At 32.3% G+C, this 19,038-nt stretch overlaps 1 protein-coding gene across 2 annotated transcripts in view; it reads left to right on the forward strand.

Moving 5' to 3' along the window:
- LOC124542927 overlaps nt 1-19,038 on the forward strand; it is a 232,060-nt gene that overhangs the window by 181,965 nt on the left and 31,057 nt on the right. For both annotated transcript variants that reach the window (XM_047120870.1, XM_047120871.1), the window contains 2 exons: nt 13,093-13,176; nt 16,879-17,023. In XM_047120870.1, coding sequence (XP_046976826.1) covers nt 13,093-13,176; nt 16,879-17,023 — 229 coding nt within the window. The remainder of the gene's footprint in view (nt 1-13,092; nt 13,177-16,878; nt 17,024-19,038) is intronic.

The following is a 19,038-nucleotide window of genomic DNA, read 5'->3' on the forward strand; positions in this document are numbered from 1 at the left end:
TTAGAATTAAATTAAGGTAACTGTGTCTCACAATACAACACCCGCAGCTAAATTTACGGTAGATGATATACGTCAGATGAGAATTTGATTTATTGACTTACTCTGTTCGAGGGTTTTCGATGTGGAATGGTTTACAGGAGAAAGTAATTTGTATTAAGGTACTTTATATATGCATAAGCTTATATTTGTTTGTTGAGATTAATTTCGTTTACGTTCTTGTTCAAGTCTTGCACTAAATCAGTATTTGTAAAACTAAAGATACAGATAGATAGAGGTATCTGTCTGTATATCTTCATTGATTTAACTAATTATTATAATGACAACATTACTATAGTAAAGAATTTCCCTTTTTTGATTAGTTTATAGTATCAGCATTTGATTTTGTCGCTGACAATATCGTTGGGGTTCGTTGGGGTAAATTTTCATATACTTTGTAACCAGACCTTATACTGTTACTTTATTCAAAAATTATGGTGATATCTTTGCCTAAAATTACTTTGGCTTACTGAAACTTCAATCTGAACTTGCACAAAATCATCGAGTAATTTATTGTCTCGTGTGTATCAGATGTACTTATTTTTCCTTGTTTATAAATTCTCTATTATATTCTCTAATATATTTTTTTTCGATTCGCTTAAACAAACATGCTATGATGTAACCAAATATTTAAGACGAAATTTAATAAAGCAATATTACAAAGCGTATTAACGTAAAGAATATACCGAGAAATAAAAATGACAAAAGGATTTTTTAAATACACAAACACAGATTGAAAACGCGACTAAATTGTCCACATTATCCCAATTCACGGATGCTAAATTTTATTAAAAATAATTTCCGTTAATAGTACATTATTGTATTCAGCTATTGCATGTGACGCTGCCGTATTAATTACACATAAAAGTAAATGTGTCGTTTATAAACAGATATATTTCTGTTGTATTAATCATTGAAGCTGAGATGGGCCAGTGATTCGAGCGCGTGCATCTTAACCGATGATTTCGGGTTCAAACCCAGCCAAACATCTAATATATATGTATATGTACTTTATTTGTGTTTATAATTCATCTCGTGCTCGGCGGTGAAAGAAAACATTGTGTGGAAACCTACATGTGTCTAATTTCATCGAAATTCTGCCACATGTGCATTCCACCAATCCGAATTGGAACAGCGTGGTGTAATATGTTCCAAACCCTCTCTTCAATGGAAGAGGAGGCCTTAGCCTAGCAGAGGGATATCTATGGGCAGTTACGAATCATGGAAAAACAACCTTATCAATTTTGTACTAACTATATAAAATCGATGCTTATTTTATTTTATATCGCTTGGAACCAAACCTAAACCAGCTAAAGATTAAGACAGGTCTCTCCACCATTTCTACTCAAAGCGTACTTCGTTTCTTTGGCCATGTGGCTAAGACAGAGGACCGCCTGGCAAGAATTATAATGGTTGGCCACGTGGAGGGGAAGAGAGGTAGAGGAAGAGCGTCCCGGTGGATAGACACAGTTAAGACATCTACAGGATCCCGTGCCCAGGCTTTACGAGTGGCACAGAATAGGAATAACTGGAGGAATATGGTGCGAAGTGTTCAGATGAGCCACACGCATGGTGGTCACCGTCAGGAGTAAGGAAACGACTAGAAATAAAATAATCGCTTGGAAAATATTTAATTAACCTATAAAGTTCTTTCCCTACACAATGTTTATTAAACACGAAAATTATTCACTTTCAAGGAACAGGCCACATAAATATACCCCAACAGGAAACGTCGACCCGATGGGTACAATTTATCATATACGGTTAATATAGGAGGTTTTATGGATGGTGTTTTAGAGCCAACGAGGGTTCGGAACGTATGTGATAATATACTGATTCCGCTGTATATATCATAAAACTTTTTTTATACATTTTTATTTATTGCCTAACACGGTATACACATTTACCTTATTAGCGTATAAATCAGTCAAGAATATGACCCTCGATGTTAAATTATCGGCATGCGTTAACAAACATAATGTTATTACTTATTTTGTGTTAATGTTTTGCTACATTTATTTTTATTCAGTCACTCACACACTCAAGACTCCTCGTAAATACGTCACTCATACCAACGCATGCTTGTAATTTAGCGTGAGGGATACGCCTTCGTAAGTAAATATATCTAGACTATAAAGGTAAAACCTTTATTGATCACAGTATAGGTACGATTTTCAAAAATATTCCATTAAAAGTAATCAAAAGTATTAAATTAAAAAATATTGTTACAATACGTTTTTTGACAACTAGGATGTTTTCATAGAAATAAAAAAAAATCATTGTTAATATTCCCTCTTCATCTCCACACAAAGTCTTACCACCAAGTATATATTATAATTACATTAAAACGTAAACTACTGCAAGAGATTATATTTAGAATCTAAACACTTCTTACAACTGACCACCGATATCGACATCTAGAATATTGTTCTTTATAAATACACTGATACACTCATCGTTGATACAGTATATCAATCAAACAAAATGATTGACAATGGAGTCTTAACACAACTGCAGAATAGAATGCACCAATCGTGTAAATTCCAAAAAATAGTTACCAATATCTAAAGCGATTAAATATTTTTATTAAATTAAAAAATAATAATTAAATCAAAGTTATACGCTTTCAATAAAATTTAAAATTAGACGACGAAGCTCGTTTTAGTTAGGCGATCCGATGGTTTTAAAGGAAATAAGTAAACATGAAAATAGCTAACGACGTTTTAACGTTATGAATAAAGATTGCTTGTTTAACGCTGTTCCTAACAATATTTTTTGTATCTGAGGTTTCTGTAAAGTAAGATCGACGGCTAGACTCATTAAAACTTTGTTTCGAGTTTTTTTTTTATATAAATAGATGAAAAACTTAATAGATATAATCCATCCATATTATAAATGTGAAAGGACTGTCTGCATGTCTGTCTGTCTCGCTTTTACCCCAAACTATTGAACCAATTTAAATGAGATTTGGTACACAAATAGACTAGAATCTGAGAAAGGTATACCTCTTTGTATACCTTAAATATATGTGTATATAGTATTGAGTTAATTTCTAATTATATTCATATTCTACGCGAGAAAAGCCGCGGACAACAACTAATTACTATATGAATCTTACGTGAATCGAAATGAGCAAGCGATTTAACTGATTAATTACTATAAAATTATTAATATAAATATGAATATGAGACAACATCACATACATTACTCTGATCCGAATGTAAGTAGCTGAAGCACTTGTGTTATGGAAATCAGAAGTAACGACGGTACCACCAACACCCAGACCCAAGACAACATAGAAAACTAATGGTAATCTACATCGACTCGGACCTGGAATCGAACCCGGGACCTCAGAGTGGCGTACCCATGAAAACCGGGGTACACACCACTCGACCATGGAGGTCGTCAAAATTGTGACAACTCATAGTGACTTCTCATAAATAAATAGGCAAAAATTCAAATATCAATATCTGATGTGAAGTTCAACTCGGGTACATTTATTATTATTATTCACGAAACAACAAAACAAACGGGTCCATGTTTATTTTCATGCAGATACTGTAGGGAACGTGTAAGCATGACCAAGACTACTTTCAATATCGTAAATATGGATAGTTCCTTGGGCGTCAATATTTTCTATACACTTACATTCACTATTCTTTACAACGGAAAATAATTTATAATATATTTTCACAACAACGTTTATGGTTTTTAGAATATCAGCTTTTCTCTTTCATACTACAACAGCAAAATCGATTCTGGTACTCCTAGATTTTAAGTTTTAGATTTCGGGTACTTAAACTAATATACGATTATGTGTTCTACAACTCATTTGTGTTTATAAACCAGCTCGGCGGTGAAGGAAAACATCATGAGAAAACCTGCATGTGTCTAATTCCATAGAAATTCTGCCATATGCGTATTCCACCAATCCGCATTGGAACATCGTCGTGGAATTTTTCCAAATCTTATCCTCAGAGGAAGAGGAGGCCTTAACCCAGGAGCGGAGAAGTTACAGGCCGTTGTTGTGGTCTATATTACGTTTGATGTTAAGCTAAAATATCATCATTCTTCTTGTATATACATTATACTATACACTATACAGAATTACCCTTACTGCCCTTACTGCAAACATCAGAATACTTGTCGTTAATATTTCGAGCCTCGTTCAATTTCGAAGTTAATTGAAAGGTCAAGTCAAATTGGCCGAAACTTTGGTGTGCTCAGTACCAAAATGGTATTTCAAATTAGCCCATTGCCCAAAACTATTCAATGGACATATTGAATATTATTCTCATCTCTGGACGAGAGGTTCCAGTACCAACTTCTCTAATTTGATCGTATGCAACTCAGAGCGGCTAAAATTATTGACAGTCAAGCACTTACTTAATTTGCATTTTTCACAGGGATTTTTGGATTTTTGGACAAATTGTTTGGATTAATCTTGGTGGCTAAGTTTTACCATCGGACATCACGTTAGCATTCGAAGTTCATACATCCGAATCACAATGCACAACAGTGCAATTCGTAAGGATTTTTTTACCACTCTATGAAACTATCTTCCGCCGTTTTTTTCCGAATATCGAATTTTAGCCAAAATTTTAATAAAATTGCTTCTGGAAATGTGTTTGTATATGTATGTGTCCTTTTAAGTCCTTGCAAACGTCTCAGTGATATGTTTTAATTATGCTTTAATTAATAATTATCTGTCCCATACATTACTTACATTTAAAGTTGAATATTGGTAAATTAACATCTCCAGAGTTGTTTTTAGGTTGGCGGACGAGCATATGGGTCACCTGCTGGTAAGTGGTCACCATCACCCATAGACAATGACGCTGTAAGAAATATTAAGTATTCTTTACATCGTCAATGTTCCACCAACCTTGGGAGATGATATGTCCCTTGTGCCTGTAATTACACTGGCTCACTCACCCTTTAAGCCGGAACACAAAGAAGGTACACCAAATATAAAATATATAACCAAAATTTATCTCTTAAGGGCACGAAAAAAGAATTCGAATTTCGAATGTCAATGAATACAGCATTTATATTATAATCATCTATCAATCTATATTAGAAATTAAACGAAATACTTAACCTACAATTTTCAAGGCATAATATTGGGAACTACAGCAGCTACCAATTTAGAATTCAGAAGGCATATATCTTTTTTTGGTTTCATGATATTCTCTCCACGAACTTAGATGCAGGCAATAAAAACATTTTCCATTCGTAGAAACAGAATTGACACAATAAAGTAATGTTTACAAAACATACAAAACAAAAATATTTATCAGGTAAATAAATAAGTGAAGACGAGAGTAATACGTGTTCGGAGTACACGACGATTAACACACCAGAGTTTGTTATGTGTAATATCTGAAGACTTCAGTATATTACGTCATAAATGTACAGTCAGAGAAAGAAAACCTTCTTCAGTTTTCAAATTCATTCCTTTAACAAGTCTTTAAATCTTAGTGTCTTTTGAATGTAAACATCAAATCATTGCGACGCAATATGTCATTCTCAATCGGTAAAGCATATTACCGCTCATACTGAGCACACGAAAATAGATCTTAAGGTGACCTTAAACCTTTTCTTGCCCCGGCTGTACTTGCTTCCGAAGAAGCAAAGTGAAGTAAAGTAACAGCCTGTAAATTGCCCACTTCTGGGATAAGGCCTCCCCTTCCATTAAGGAGAGGTTTTGGAACGTATTCCACCAGGCTGTCCAAAAGGTGGCCTTGCGTTTATTAACAGCGATGGCAGTTTGTAAGAACTTTCAAGAACAAAAACTCAATAGTAATTATGAATCTTATCATAGATATATGAATGACTCAAACTTGACATAGAATTTCTCACTTCTCATCACTAACAAGCACACAGTTCCGCAGCATACGCGGTTAAATACGTTAGACAACTTTGTAGAGATATCAGATAAGTAAACCAAATTAAATAAAATAAGAAATATTTTTGTTGGGGTCGAATAAATAATTAAAGTTTTCCTAGTGATAACATGACAGCGGATAGCGAGCGACAGACAAAAATGGAAAGACATGAAGAGGCTTTGGCCTAACACTGGGCGTCGAAACTATCCATAAATAACATTATTACTATTTATAAATCTTTAGAACATCTGACATTTAATATATTGACTCGATTATCTTATTAAATTCATTTCATCATTATACATATAATTCGACGACGGAAGGAAAACAATACGTAAATTGCAAATTGGGTTTAGAAATATAGGCTATTTCAATTTATTCTATTATACAAGTGACAATTTATGTTTTTACAGTAAAATTTGAACTAATTTGCTGGATTGCTATAACCCAAGAAATCAAGCATTCACAACATAACCTTTATTTTTGCAATAAATCAACGTCTTATGATTTATCATTTACAAGATTATGAAATTCACGCTACTTACGTCAACTGTCACAATTTAAAGCGGGTGAAACTAGGAAAGTAAAGTAACAGCCTGTACATACATTTCCCACTGCTGAGATGAGGTACAATTTCGTTATTTAGTCACAGGCGGGTTTTCTCACAATATTTTCCTTTAACGCCGAGCACGAGATTAATTGTAAATATAAATTAGGAACATGAAATTTGAGTGGTTTGAACGCGCAATCATAGGTAATAAAAACAATAGAATAACGAAATAATTAGAAATTCATATTTTCATAGTTAGCTTTCCAACTTACAATGTCAAACATGATACCGAGCAGACGGTAAACTTACGTTAGCTCATGAAAACGAGAGTGAAATGAAAGTATATCATCGTCTCCTTCACACGAAAGTCGGTTCGAAGTTCAAGGTCATGGAACACGTCACGACCGACATACTACGCTTAGCAGGTGTACATACACTACGGTATTGTCTTTGTACTTTAATATAATATAACATTATGCTTCACTTTCATTATACAAGACGAAGTTTATCAAGTGAATGTGTTTGTTTAGATAGCAGTCGAGTGTAGGTTTAGGCAAGTTTTCCTATCTATGTTTGTATTAATATTTTATGCCTGGATAGTCGAGAATGTACTTTATATTTTGAATTTGAATTTCGAATTAGCGAATGTTGAATTGACGGTATTTTGTTTTTATTGTTTTAGACTGTTGCCGTTCTGTAATTGCTATTTTCGAAAAAAAATTAGGTCTAATTATTTGTATATCAATGTTAATAGTTATTACAATAAAAAATCTCTGAAGCATTTTATTTATTTACATGGTATATTGCACACATAAACATGGAGTACAATATGCATCATAATGATAACAATAACAATTTTGTTTAAAAAAATCTACTTCATTGAAACTGATTTTACAATAAATAAAAGTGAGACTTATGACCTATCTATCATCCCAGCTTTGTTATATTACTTTAAAAAATGAATGCATTTATGCCCATATTATGTATTTTTATACTTAACATTTCCATAATACTTTTATATAGATGCTCGCATACACACTTTCCACTTTAAATGGCTATTGTAACTAAAAATAAAATTTAAAATCGTACGGTCGTGCAATAAAGTTCTCATCAGATTCCGTTACAACTAAAGCCAACAGCTAAACTTCAACAACCTATATAGGCTTTGTATGGGAATCAAACAATGCACGTGAAACCGAAGCGGAAGAGTACGTGACCTGGAATCTCATGTTAAACAGCGGCTATACATATGTGACCAATATATTTTTCTGTCACACTTGTTTGGCCGTAGCTTTACAAAGAATCCGACGTCACAGTAATAACTACACCTATTCCACAGACTTAAGTATTTTAAGAGCATTAACGATATTTATTGTTTTAGCACCAAGCACTAATTGCTCGATAACTTAAACGCTTTGATGATTTTCTCATTATACAGCTACAAAAAAAATTAATCAAATTTAAAAATAGAACGATCTAACAAAAAGGTCCAATTAAAATTAATTATGTCTATAATAAATTCCATAGATACTATTTATAATCTTCATAAATGTAACGATCGATAGTCGCTGCGACGTTCGTGACATAAAATATGAATAACCACAATTTCAACCCGAGGGGTTTAAGCTTTGAACTCAACACTTAACTATCCGAGAACCATTTACTTTTTACATTTATATTATATACCTAGAGGATGAAACAGAAACATAAATAAAAATAGCAGATTTATATCTGAACCAAAATTTAACATTAGCTTAATATGTATTTATAATTCACTAGCGACCCGCTCCGACTTGTATGTTGCAATACTAAGACTAAGTATACTACAGAATTTGTTTATTTACGACATCACATTAGAAACTTGTAAAATTTTCAGTGTTTCTTTACTATATTTTATATGTGCTATAAATAAAAATCTTCCTCTCGAATCTCTCTATCTATTAAAAAAAACACATCAAAATCCGTTACGTGATTTTAAAGGTATAAGCATACATATGGAAATACTTTGTTGTATACTATGTAGTGATATTTAATCATGAGATTATATGTGTGATTTTCTTTCGCTAATGAGCATAACATCGTATCATACCAATCAAGTATCCTCAAAGACCCATCACCAGGATATATCTCTGGATCCCTTCGTCGTAGCTCAACTTTTAATAATCGGCGAATCAAAAGTTCACTTCGATTTGATTGAATCTTTACCGACAACATTTTATTTGAAAACTTACAAGTGAAATATTTAAGACTTTAAATTAACATGGTTATTTTTCAAATAAATAAAAAAATTAAAATACTGTTTATTGTACACCAGTAAATAAATCATATATACACGGTTAGATGAAAGATGTACAAGAGGCGGCCTTATCGCTAACACAGCGATATATATTTTTATATATAATTTTATTATTAAAGTTATTAATTTAGGGATATTTACCATGTCTTTTTATTTTTTTGTTCAGTGGTTCAGCTCGATATTTCGACGTTATCTACGAATGTCTTGTTCACGAGACTGAAATGTTTCATAGTTACATAATTTTATTTTCTAAACAAAATTTCGTTCTTCATTCCAGCATTAGCTTTTAAATCAAACAAAACAAAAGTAGATGGGATTGAATACATGAGCGTGAATTTTCTGTGCAAACAAGTTGACGTTGAATATTTAGTATATATAATTATGTATACTGAACTCCAAAGGCCGCTTCGGAAAATAAACAACGCTCTTAGACCGTATTATATTGATCTAGAAATTTTGCTGTTAACGCACATTGTAGAATTTACGTTGAATTTAACTCTAAATTTCATGTGTCTAGAATCTCATTAATCATCTATACGTATCTACAATAAAATTGGAGTGTATATTTATAATATTTAAATAGCCCTTTTTTACTCAATGCATATGTATACACGGTACATACACCAAAATATATTTTTTTTACCATTTTTGTCGGTCTGTCTGTCTGTTTGTTGCGGCTACTCTCTGGAACGGCTGGACCGATTTTGATGGGACTTTCAGATTCTTTTGACTGATAACTTATATAATTGGGAGTAGCTTAGGCAATTACATTTTATTTTTTTTGTAAATTTTAACGCATTCAAGGTCTGTGTTCTCTATTCATAGAAAAAAATTGTCTCGGTTCTGAGAAAAACTCCATTCGATTTTTAAAAGTTAAAAAAACATTGATCATTTCTTAAACAAAGTTACATTTTATTTCTTTGCATGTGTAATTAATAATGATACTGCATAAATAAAATAGTAAGTTATTGAAATAAACTCTGTAAATATTCTCACTTCTCGAGGCATTCCGTACCGGCGGTTGCTTTGCATTTAATTCAATACTGTAACACGACGCTTCAAAAGTTTTAATACAAGCCTATTTGAATAAAGAATATTTTGATTTGGTAATAAAACGTTAAACAAAAGATGTCTATGAAATAGAACTCTGTGATATTTCTGGAATAAGGAAAATGAATAGATAATATAGGTACATAATTTATGTGGTAGCATTAACGCAATCGTATGGTCATACAAATAATCACGCCTATTACGATAATGGCTATCGGTCGTGAAATCTGCAATGCACGACTCGTTTAGGGCATTCAATGCGTGTTTTGTATGTGTGCGTATGTATTGAGGGTAAAGAGAATTATTCAATTCATTGAGGTTTTTTTACTTTAAATTATTCCCCTGGACCAATTGAATATATTTATTTTTATTTAACCATTTATTAAACTTGCCACATACATAGAAGGTGAAAATGTGTACACAGGAATATAAAGTTAAAAATAAGTTTAAAAGGTATACTTATCCCTAGAAGAGATTTCTTCCAGTATACCCAAGAAAGAAGAAACATAGACAGGAAAGTTAAAAGGTAGACAGGCAAAATCATACAACAGGAGAAAAGTTAGAAAACCACAAAAAAATAAACTAAATTAAAACTAAAATTACAAAAAAAATATATTAAAATAATTATAAAATAAAAAATAATGAATATATTATAATATAAATACATATACAAATATATAGATAAATAAATATGTTTATGCCATTTTACCATGAATCAACATTGGGATAAGATATATATAATACTCTTTCAATTTTTTTTTGAAATGCAGCGAATTCCACAATCTCGCTGCATTAACAGTGAAAGAGTAAATATAATTACAGTCAAATAGCTTACAATCTAAGAAGCCGTTATTTTGTATAAACTAATACAGTAAGAACCTTTTTATATTGAATCGATGTGTTTCCATACTCGCCACCTAAGATGTTCACTTGATGTAACATCTTAGTCCCCGTGACACTGGCTCACACAACGCAGTAACACAATGGATTTATAACTGTTTATAATCCATGAAGATCCGCTATTATTATAAAGCATATACAAGACGCTTTCGTTGTTTATTCATCTCAAGATAAATCTTAAAGCTAAGTGTTGAGAGGCAATCAACATAAAATATTACCGAGCAAGATAGGAAATTAATTATTCCATCAAAATGAAATGGTATGGTTCAGTAATTACGGGGATCTAAAACCAAATGGTTCCAATACACAACTGTCGGGTTTCGTTCGGCCTATCTGTTTATAGCATTTGTGTATCTGTGTCATTTGTGTACGCAGTGGAATTTAATAGAATAATGTATCTATATATATAAATAACTATACATTTCCCACAGCTGGCTAGGAGCATATTGCACCACGCTGCTCCGATACAGATGGGTGGATTCATGTGTGGGAGATTTTCGTTAAAAACTGGCAGGTTTCCTTACGATGTTTTCCTTCAATTTCGAGCTCGAGATGCACATTTAAGCACGTGAAAATTTGGATGTACTTGTCTGGCTTTGAATCCGCAATCATCGGTTAAAATGCACGCACTCAAACCACTAGGGCATCTGGACTGATTAAAATATATAAATCATGTTTTTAATGAATAAATTACAAGAATGATAATGAAATTAATTTATTAAAAAGAAGAATATGATTCTTCTCCATGACATTGGGACTTATGTAGGTTTTACAAGATACATTATACAAACATTAAATATACATATGAATATATAATAAAAACGTATAACTAGACAGTTAATAACACCGATCATTAACTGTATAATTATTTTAAAAGGGTTAAAAGCGTATTCGTGTTATTGGCACATGAATAGATTTTCAGAAATTCATCAGCAAATTAACCTATTTTAAAACAAATCAAATCCAATGTATTTAATTTAATGAAATTACGATAAAGCATTTTGAATCGTTAATATTTTAACTCTACATTGACAAAAAACATGCTCCAGCGAAAAAAAACGGCAAGATTTACAATTTAAATACAAATTAACACATTATTTATATAATCATTGTTCTCATTACATATAAATTAATAATTATTGATGAAAGTATCGTCGTAACCCAACACAACATTTTATTTTTTAATTATTATAATAGTCAGTCAGAAAGACATTTGTCTTTGCATAGTGTCAAATTTTTTTTTTTTTGGCAAAAATAAAAGCCACTAAAAAAAGTAATATTGGAGGATTCCTTACATTAATTATTTCATTAATCGATCATAGTATTCGTCCAAGCCAATCTCATTACGCTTATTACTTAAATAATTTTGCAACAGAATAACAGAAAATTAACGAAATATTGTTTTAATTGGATTTCACCTTGAATGTCGGTACACATACCAATTTCACATACACTGATCTTTCATTACTTGCTTGCTCATCAATATCTTTTTTTCCTGAAATATTACAAACATCAGGAAAGACTTAGTAAAAAAGTGACTTTAAATGATATACAACCGTCTTCAGTTGGTTCTTTAAATCCTATCGTAATTGTGTAAGTACGTCAGTATTAATAAGAAAATTAAATAAATAAATAAATAAGAAATATTGGACAACATCACATACATTACTCTGATCCCAATGTAAGTAGCTAAAGCACTTGTGTTATGGAAAATCAGAAGTAACGACGGTACCACAAAACACCCAGACCCAAGACAACATAGAAAACTAATAAACCTTCTACATCTCGGCCGGGAATCGAACCCGGGACCTCGGAGTGACGTACCCATGAAAACCGGTGTACACACCACTTGACCACGGAGGTCGTCATTGAATTGATTAATCGAAGTTGATAAGACACTAAATAAAAATTTGAATGGTTATGATTACAATGTAAATTGAATATAAGCACGTATGTACTATATATGATGTATATACTATAACGATTTCGCTTGGGTATAATAAATAAAACTAAACAATATATCTATCTTTTAGTTTTCATATAATTTTACTATTATATTTTTTTATTGCCCGTAAATGTCAAATGCGACCGTCCGTTGAACTATCGTGTTATTGGATTTTATTAATTTAATATCGAAATATCTTAATCGAGGTACATTATAAACCAATTTAGGTTATTATCTATATAACGTCATCCTACGACTTATGGGACGTAGCAGTATTTAACGCGAAGAGTTACTCGTTTAACATTTTAAATATATTTCAATTTAGTCCACGTTAAAGTCAAGTTAAAATAAGCATGTGTTTATTACCCCTTGAAAAGAATATCTAAAAAATTAAATATTTTATTAATGCATGTCTATTTTTTTCTAGATCTACGCTATGGTTTGCGTGATATCGCAGTTTCAAGAGTATCTAGACGGGAGAGGCACAGCTGCTTTCGACTACTCAGATAGGGTAAGTTATTAAAGATCCCACGAGCAATCAACGTGTAAGATAATGACAAAAGTTTAATATATAACATACATAATAAAGGATAAAGACGAAGATATAGGTAATAACAGAATGAATATAATTCTTTCTCGTAATTTGAATATCGCTTTTGTAAGGATAGAAAGAGATAGCGAATCTTAAAACTGTAAAATCACATTAGCTCAGAAATCGTTTACAGTAGAATTGGTACGATTAATTGGAAAGTGTAGGTTCCGGTATTTCGGGTATCAACATGAATGTATTTCTAATCAAACTTTCGTTCGAAGACCATATAACTTGACATAAAAAATGTGAATACTTAATAAGTTTATTCCAACGAAAACTTCGTAAGAACGAAGGTAGATCAAAGCGTTATAAGTAATTAAGCCCTGCGAGCGTACATGATATTAATTACGAGGCACCCGTCTTGTACCCAAAACCAACTATTTCTATTAATAGCTCTCACATTTAATTTAATGCAGACACCAGTCAAGATTACTCAGCTGATTTGTATAAACGTATTTTTCTAATTAATTAATTAATAAAGTAACTGGCGTGGAATAGACGGTGTTCTGGCAGCGGTCACGAAAAACTCATCACTGTTATATTTGTTTTTGCCTCTTTAACTTCTTAGTAATAATGATAATACTATTTTTTTTTCTATTTTTTACTAAGGACGTCTCGACGAGTATATATATGCTCCTTTATCTCCACTATTTCCTGTCTTGAGCTACTAGTAGTTCTCATATTAGTAATAATAGATGTAGTTATTATTATTTTTTACTATAAAGGTTTTAATATAAAGGTACTATATCATACCATGAGCATGATCTATGACGATCTAGCACAAGGAATAGTCATGTACATGTATTATAACTATAAAATTTTCTCCCTGCCGATTGTTGATGCTCCACGCTCTGGCTGCTCTTTCAATTTTTTTTATGTCACACACTTTCCTACTATGTTCAATTAGTCACGGTAAACAACAACAACAACAACAACAACAACAACTACAACAGCCTGTCATTTCCCGCTGTTTGGCTAAGGCCCTCCCTTTTTCCCTTAGTCCCTTTAAGGAGAAGGTTTGAAACATATTCCACCACCGGTTGGTGGAATGCAAATGTGGCAGAACTTGTATGAAATCAGACACATGTAGGTTTCCTCAGGATGTTTTCCTTCACCGCCGAGCACCAGATGAATTATAAACACAAATTAAGCACATGAAAATTTAGCGGTTTTTTGGGTTTGAACCCGCAATAATCGCTTAAGATATACGCATTCTGACCACTGGGCTATCCGGACACTCAGTCATGGTATATGACGGTATAATGAACAGACTACTTAAATTTTAATCATATTTTTTTTAATGACACTAAACTCGTCCTCAGAAAGAGATAGATGATATATCATATATATGTTATAACAAATAATTATAAAATGGATTATATTGTATTTAGTTTGCGCTGTCATTAACAACATTATCAGAGTCACGCTTGCTCAATTCGCTCACTTCGCCATAAACAGAATGCCATACGATTTTGTAAACGATAATAATGTCGATGAAACTAAACTAAACTAATAATTTTGTAGCTTACGTACATATAAACTTAATTCATCGAATTACTCTACTTAGGTAGAAAGCCACGTTCAAAATGTATTTATTTATATATTTGTATTTATTTCTTGTAATAATAAATATATTTGTAGTGTACATGAATGTAATAACGGTTTTATTAGTATTAGATTTATATTTTATATATTATCTGTGTATTAATGCGTCTGTTATGTCAAGTGACACATGTCTTAAAGCGCGGGAATATAAAATTTATAATTTCGCGCGTAGTGCAAGCGGTTATATAGCGAACTGATGTTTAAATATTATATGTATTTAATCAATGTAAATCAACTTTAAATGTGAGCCTAACCATACATAAATATAATTTGACATTGACCTAAAAATAATTTCTGTTATGTCAAACGTCATAACAGAAATTATTTTTAGGTTGGTAATATTACCAAGGAGGTTTTAATATTTAAACTAGCACAAACGGTACAATAGCAGTGTTTGCCTGAAATAAATGATCGAACGCGTTATACCGAAAACCACATATATAGAAATTTCAATTTCCTTTCCAAATAATGACGAGAGATATGTTTTAGGTATAAAAAGTAGTCTTATATTATTTGGCATTATTTACGGCTCCGTGCAAATTCGATTGCATGGATTGGCCTTCCAAACACATTCTTCTTTTTACTACTTTTACAACAAAGCTTAGATTGTATTCTATATGTAGATGCTGTATATTAGATCGCCACTGAGTTTCTATCGCCGGTTCTCAGGTCTGAAGTGTTCAATTCCGAACCAGTGGTAGATTTTTGACTATCAATAAGAAAGCGTTCACTTCTATTTTGAATAAATATTTTTGACTTTGAATTTGAGATCAATCGAAAATCAAATTTGAGTTGTATAACCAGTTTTATAGACAACAATATCTATTCTAAGTTACGAATTCCGATTGATTCCAAGTTGTTTCAAAAAGGTTTTCTACATAATCAGAATCATCGACCTAAAAGCAATTGACCTGCATGACTTTCCAAAAAAGGCTATTTTACCACAATGCCATCGAAATTACGAACGGTCCAACAATACGACCCTGTCCAGCACGTCATAAGCTACCCAGCCTATTGATGGTCGACATGTTAATCAATCAACTTTATACTTCAGTGTAATGGCCGTGTCGTTTCGTCCATATAACGGATTAGCCGCCGAGGTCACAGAATCTAGGCCTGAAGCAAATCTATATCGCTAAAGCTAACTTTATTCCATACCTTAATTATCAAAGGGTTGAACCGTGCCAGATAACTCGCAGGAGTTATCGTTATATCGCAACCTGTGAAAAATTTATTTGTGACAATTGATTTAAAACTATAATAATAATAATTTATATCTATATATAACTATTATACTTTAGTATAAAGTTTCTTACTAGTAATATTTTTGATGTTTAAGAAAAAAATGATTCTACGAGAAGTTATATAAAAAATAAAAAGGTTATTGTTTGGTATTTATAATTGTTTGATTGATTTTTGTATTAAGAAGCGTTTAGTATATGAAAGCGTCTATGAAAGTGGTCAAGAGATGGCGTTGTTTTCTATTTTAAATTTGGAAGTAAGAGGTACTATATGTTTATGTTTATGTGATGTAAGGATTATTTTCAGCAATTCGTAAGATATATCGTTTTATTTTTATCTATTTCATCAACATCCAACCTGGAACAAATAACTTAGTCCTTTGGACTTAGTCGTTGTACAAATAATGCAACTGCCGTGATGACCGACTAGCTTATAAGTCCACTCACTCTTAGCTAAAAATTGAGTTAAAATTATAATTAATGACCGGTTTGGTAAAACGGTTAACATTTTATTGATTTTTCCGAAAAATACTTTAAATCCACCCGAACTCAGAAAGCTGTCAGATTTACTCTACCTTGCCTTGGAAAGCAAGTAAAGTAATAGAACCTTGGTAACCGATGCTTTTCCTCTAGGGGATTTTATAAAATTCTATCATCGGTTTATGAAAGTAAGGTTAGATCTGCGGACATATTTGCGCACTAAAACATCACATGCTCAGGTTGTCTGAGCTGAGTTATAAGTAGACTGTAACCTCAATTTTTATTATTTTTGTAGCTTGCTGTCGTGCAGTACACAGCAACCGCACAGCACACGACTACCACCAGCTCAGCTCCAAGCGGGCGCCGCCGTTCCGCACCGAGGCCGTTGCCCAGCCGATGTGACCCTGAAGATTTCTCCGAAGCCCCCTCACGTGCCATTGGTAAGCTACAGATTCTTCATACTTAAATTTAGAAAACAAATTTTAACAAAGTGACAATTTTGGAGTCATTGCGACATCAAATGGTAAACCATGTAATCAATTGTTAATTCAGTTTGAATTAGCAATTGATCATACATACTCTTTATAATATTGCATTATTGAAGAGGCAAAGAATATTCGATTAAGTATTTTAAAGGTCAACTTGATAAATAATTTACTGAAAGATTGGCGAGTATTTCATTCGGTAATGGTTCTCTGCTCGCTTAAAATAATCACAAGAACTTTTTTCGACTTTCCTTCTGCTATATCAGACATGGACACGTTCATTAATTTTACACGATTCTAAATGTTTTAGTTGCTAAAGACAAATAGCTTTAAAATTAACAGCATTAAGAACTAAAGATAACAGAAAGTACTTCAAGTGGATTTAAACCTTTAAGTGTGACGAAGAGATACCTCCCCAAAAATATCCACACATATCATTTCCAAATTCTTTTTTCCGAAAGGCGCTGCATTTGCTGGTATATGTTTTATGTAAAATGGATAGTGTAGCTTAATATGATACAATAGACTAATTTATAGAATTCTAATGAAAAAAAAATCAAAATATATTTTATGTAATATATATTTATATGTCAGAATAAGAACGACTAAATAAATCGAAAGGTCTTATGAATATTTACACTGTAATTGTAATTTTGATGTAATTTTTTAAAAAAATAATGACATAATTAGCTTCCTGGGTAGGATGCAAGTATTGCAGTCTGCGCGTCTATATAAAGTCTTTATTAAGTCAGGCTAAATTTTCATTAAAATCCGTCAAGTCGTTTTTTTCGTAATCGATTAACAAACATTCAAACTACTAACATATGAAAGTAAGATAAAATATAATCAATAGAAGATTATCAAGAGCTGAGATGGCCCAATGGTAAGAATACGTGCATCTGAACCGATGATTGCGGGTTCAAACCCAGGCAATCACCACTATTTATATACGTGCTTAATTTGTGTTTATAATTCATCTCGTGCTCGTTGATGAAGGAAAATATCGCCAGGGAACCGGTATGTGTCTAATTTCACCGAAATTCTGCCACATGTGCATTGCGCCAACCCGCATTGGAACAGTGTGGCGGAATATGTTCCAAACCCTCTCCTTAATGGAAGAGGAGGCCTTATCCCAGCAGTGTGAAATTTATAAAGTCATGTTTAATTAAAAAATTATACACTATGTATATTAATATACTTTCAAGTAATTTATCCCATTATGTTTCAACTTTTCTAGTCTTCATTTAATACCATCAAATTTGTTACTAATTCCAACAGAGATCGATCACTGTTCCATTTTTGTTATTCTCTAAAAAACAATACATTGTTTATCGTATGAGATAACAATATTTTTTAATTTAATAAAGATTGTTTTTTTATCATGAAATATATTGACATTCGTTTTTTTTTATTTACATATTTGAATAGAGAACGAATTTATATTGTTTTTTATTTAGAATGATCGAACGCTACTCTGACGATTCTGAAGGCTCTTCACTCTGAACTAATATTTTTGTAAATAGTGCACGATCTGTTATAGTAACTCTTCGTTCTGATGAACTCCGTGGTTGTGTGGTGTGTAGAACGGCTTTCACGGGTACATCACTCCGAGTTCCTGGGTTCGACTCCCGGCTGAGTCGATGTAGATTATCGTTAGTTTTCTATGATGTCTTGGGTCTGGGTGTTTGTGGTACCTTCGTTAGTTCTGATTTTCCTTAATACGAGTGCTTTAGCTACTTACATTGGGATCAGAGTAATGTACGTGATGTTGTCTCATATATTTATATTTATTTATTATTATTTCGTTAGTACATATATCCTCCTTCCCTTCTCCCACTTTATTTCGGGTCAGCGCAGTATGTCTTCTTCTGTCTCACGTCATCTCACAAGTATTTCTAGCCATACCGTCTTTCATTCATAATACAGTCACATAATATATCGTTTCTTTGGTTTTTCCCTTCCTCTATATC

This window comes from Vanessa cardui, chromosome Z (assembly GCF_905220365.1).
Source record: "Vanessa cardui chromosome Z, ilVanCard2.1, whole genome shotgun sequence".
In the NCBI taxonomy this organism is placed as follows: Eukaryota; Metazoa; Arthropoda; class Insecta; order Lepidoptera; family Nymphalidae; genus Vanessa; species Vanessa cardui.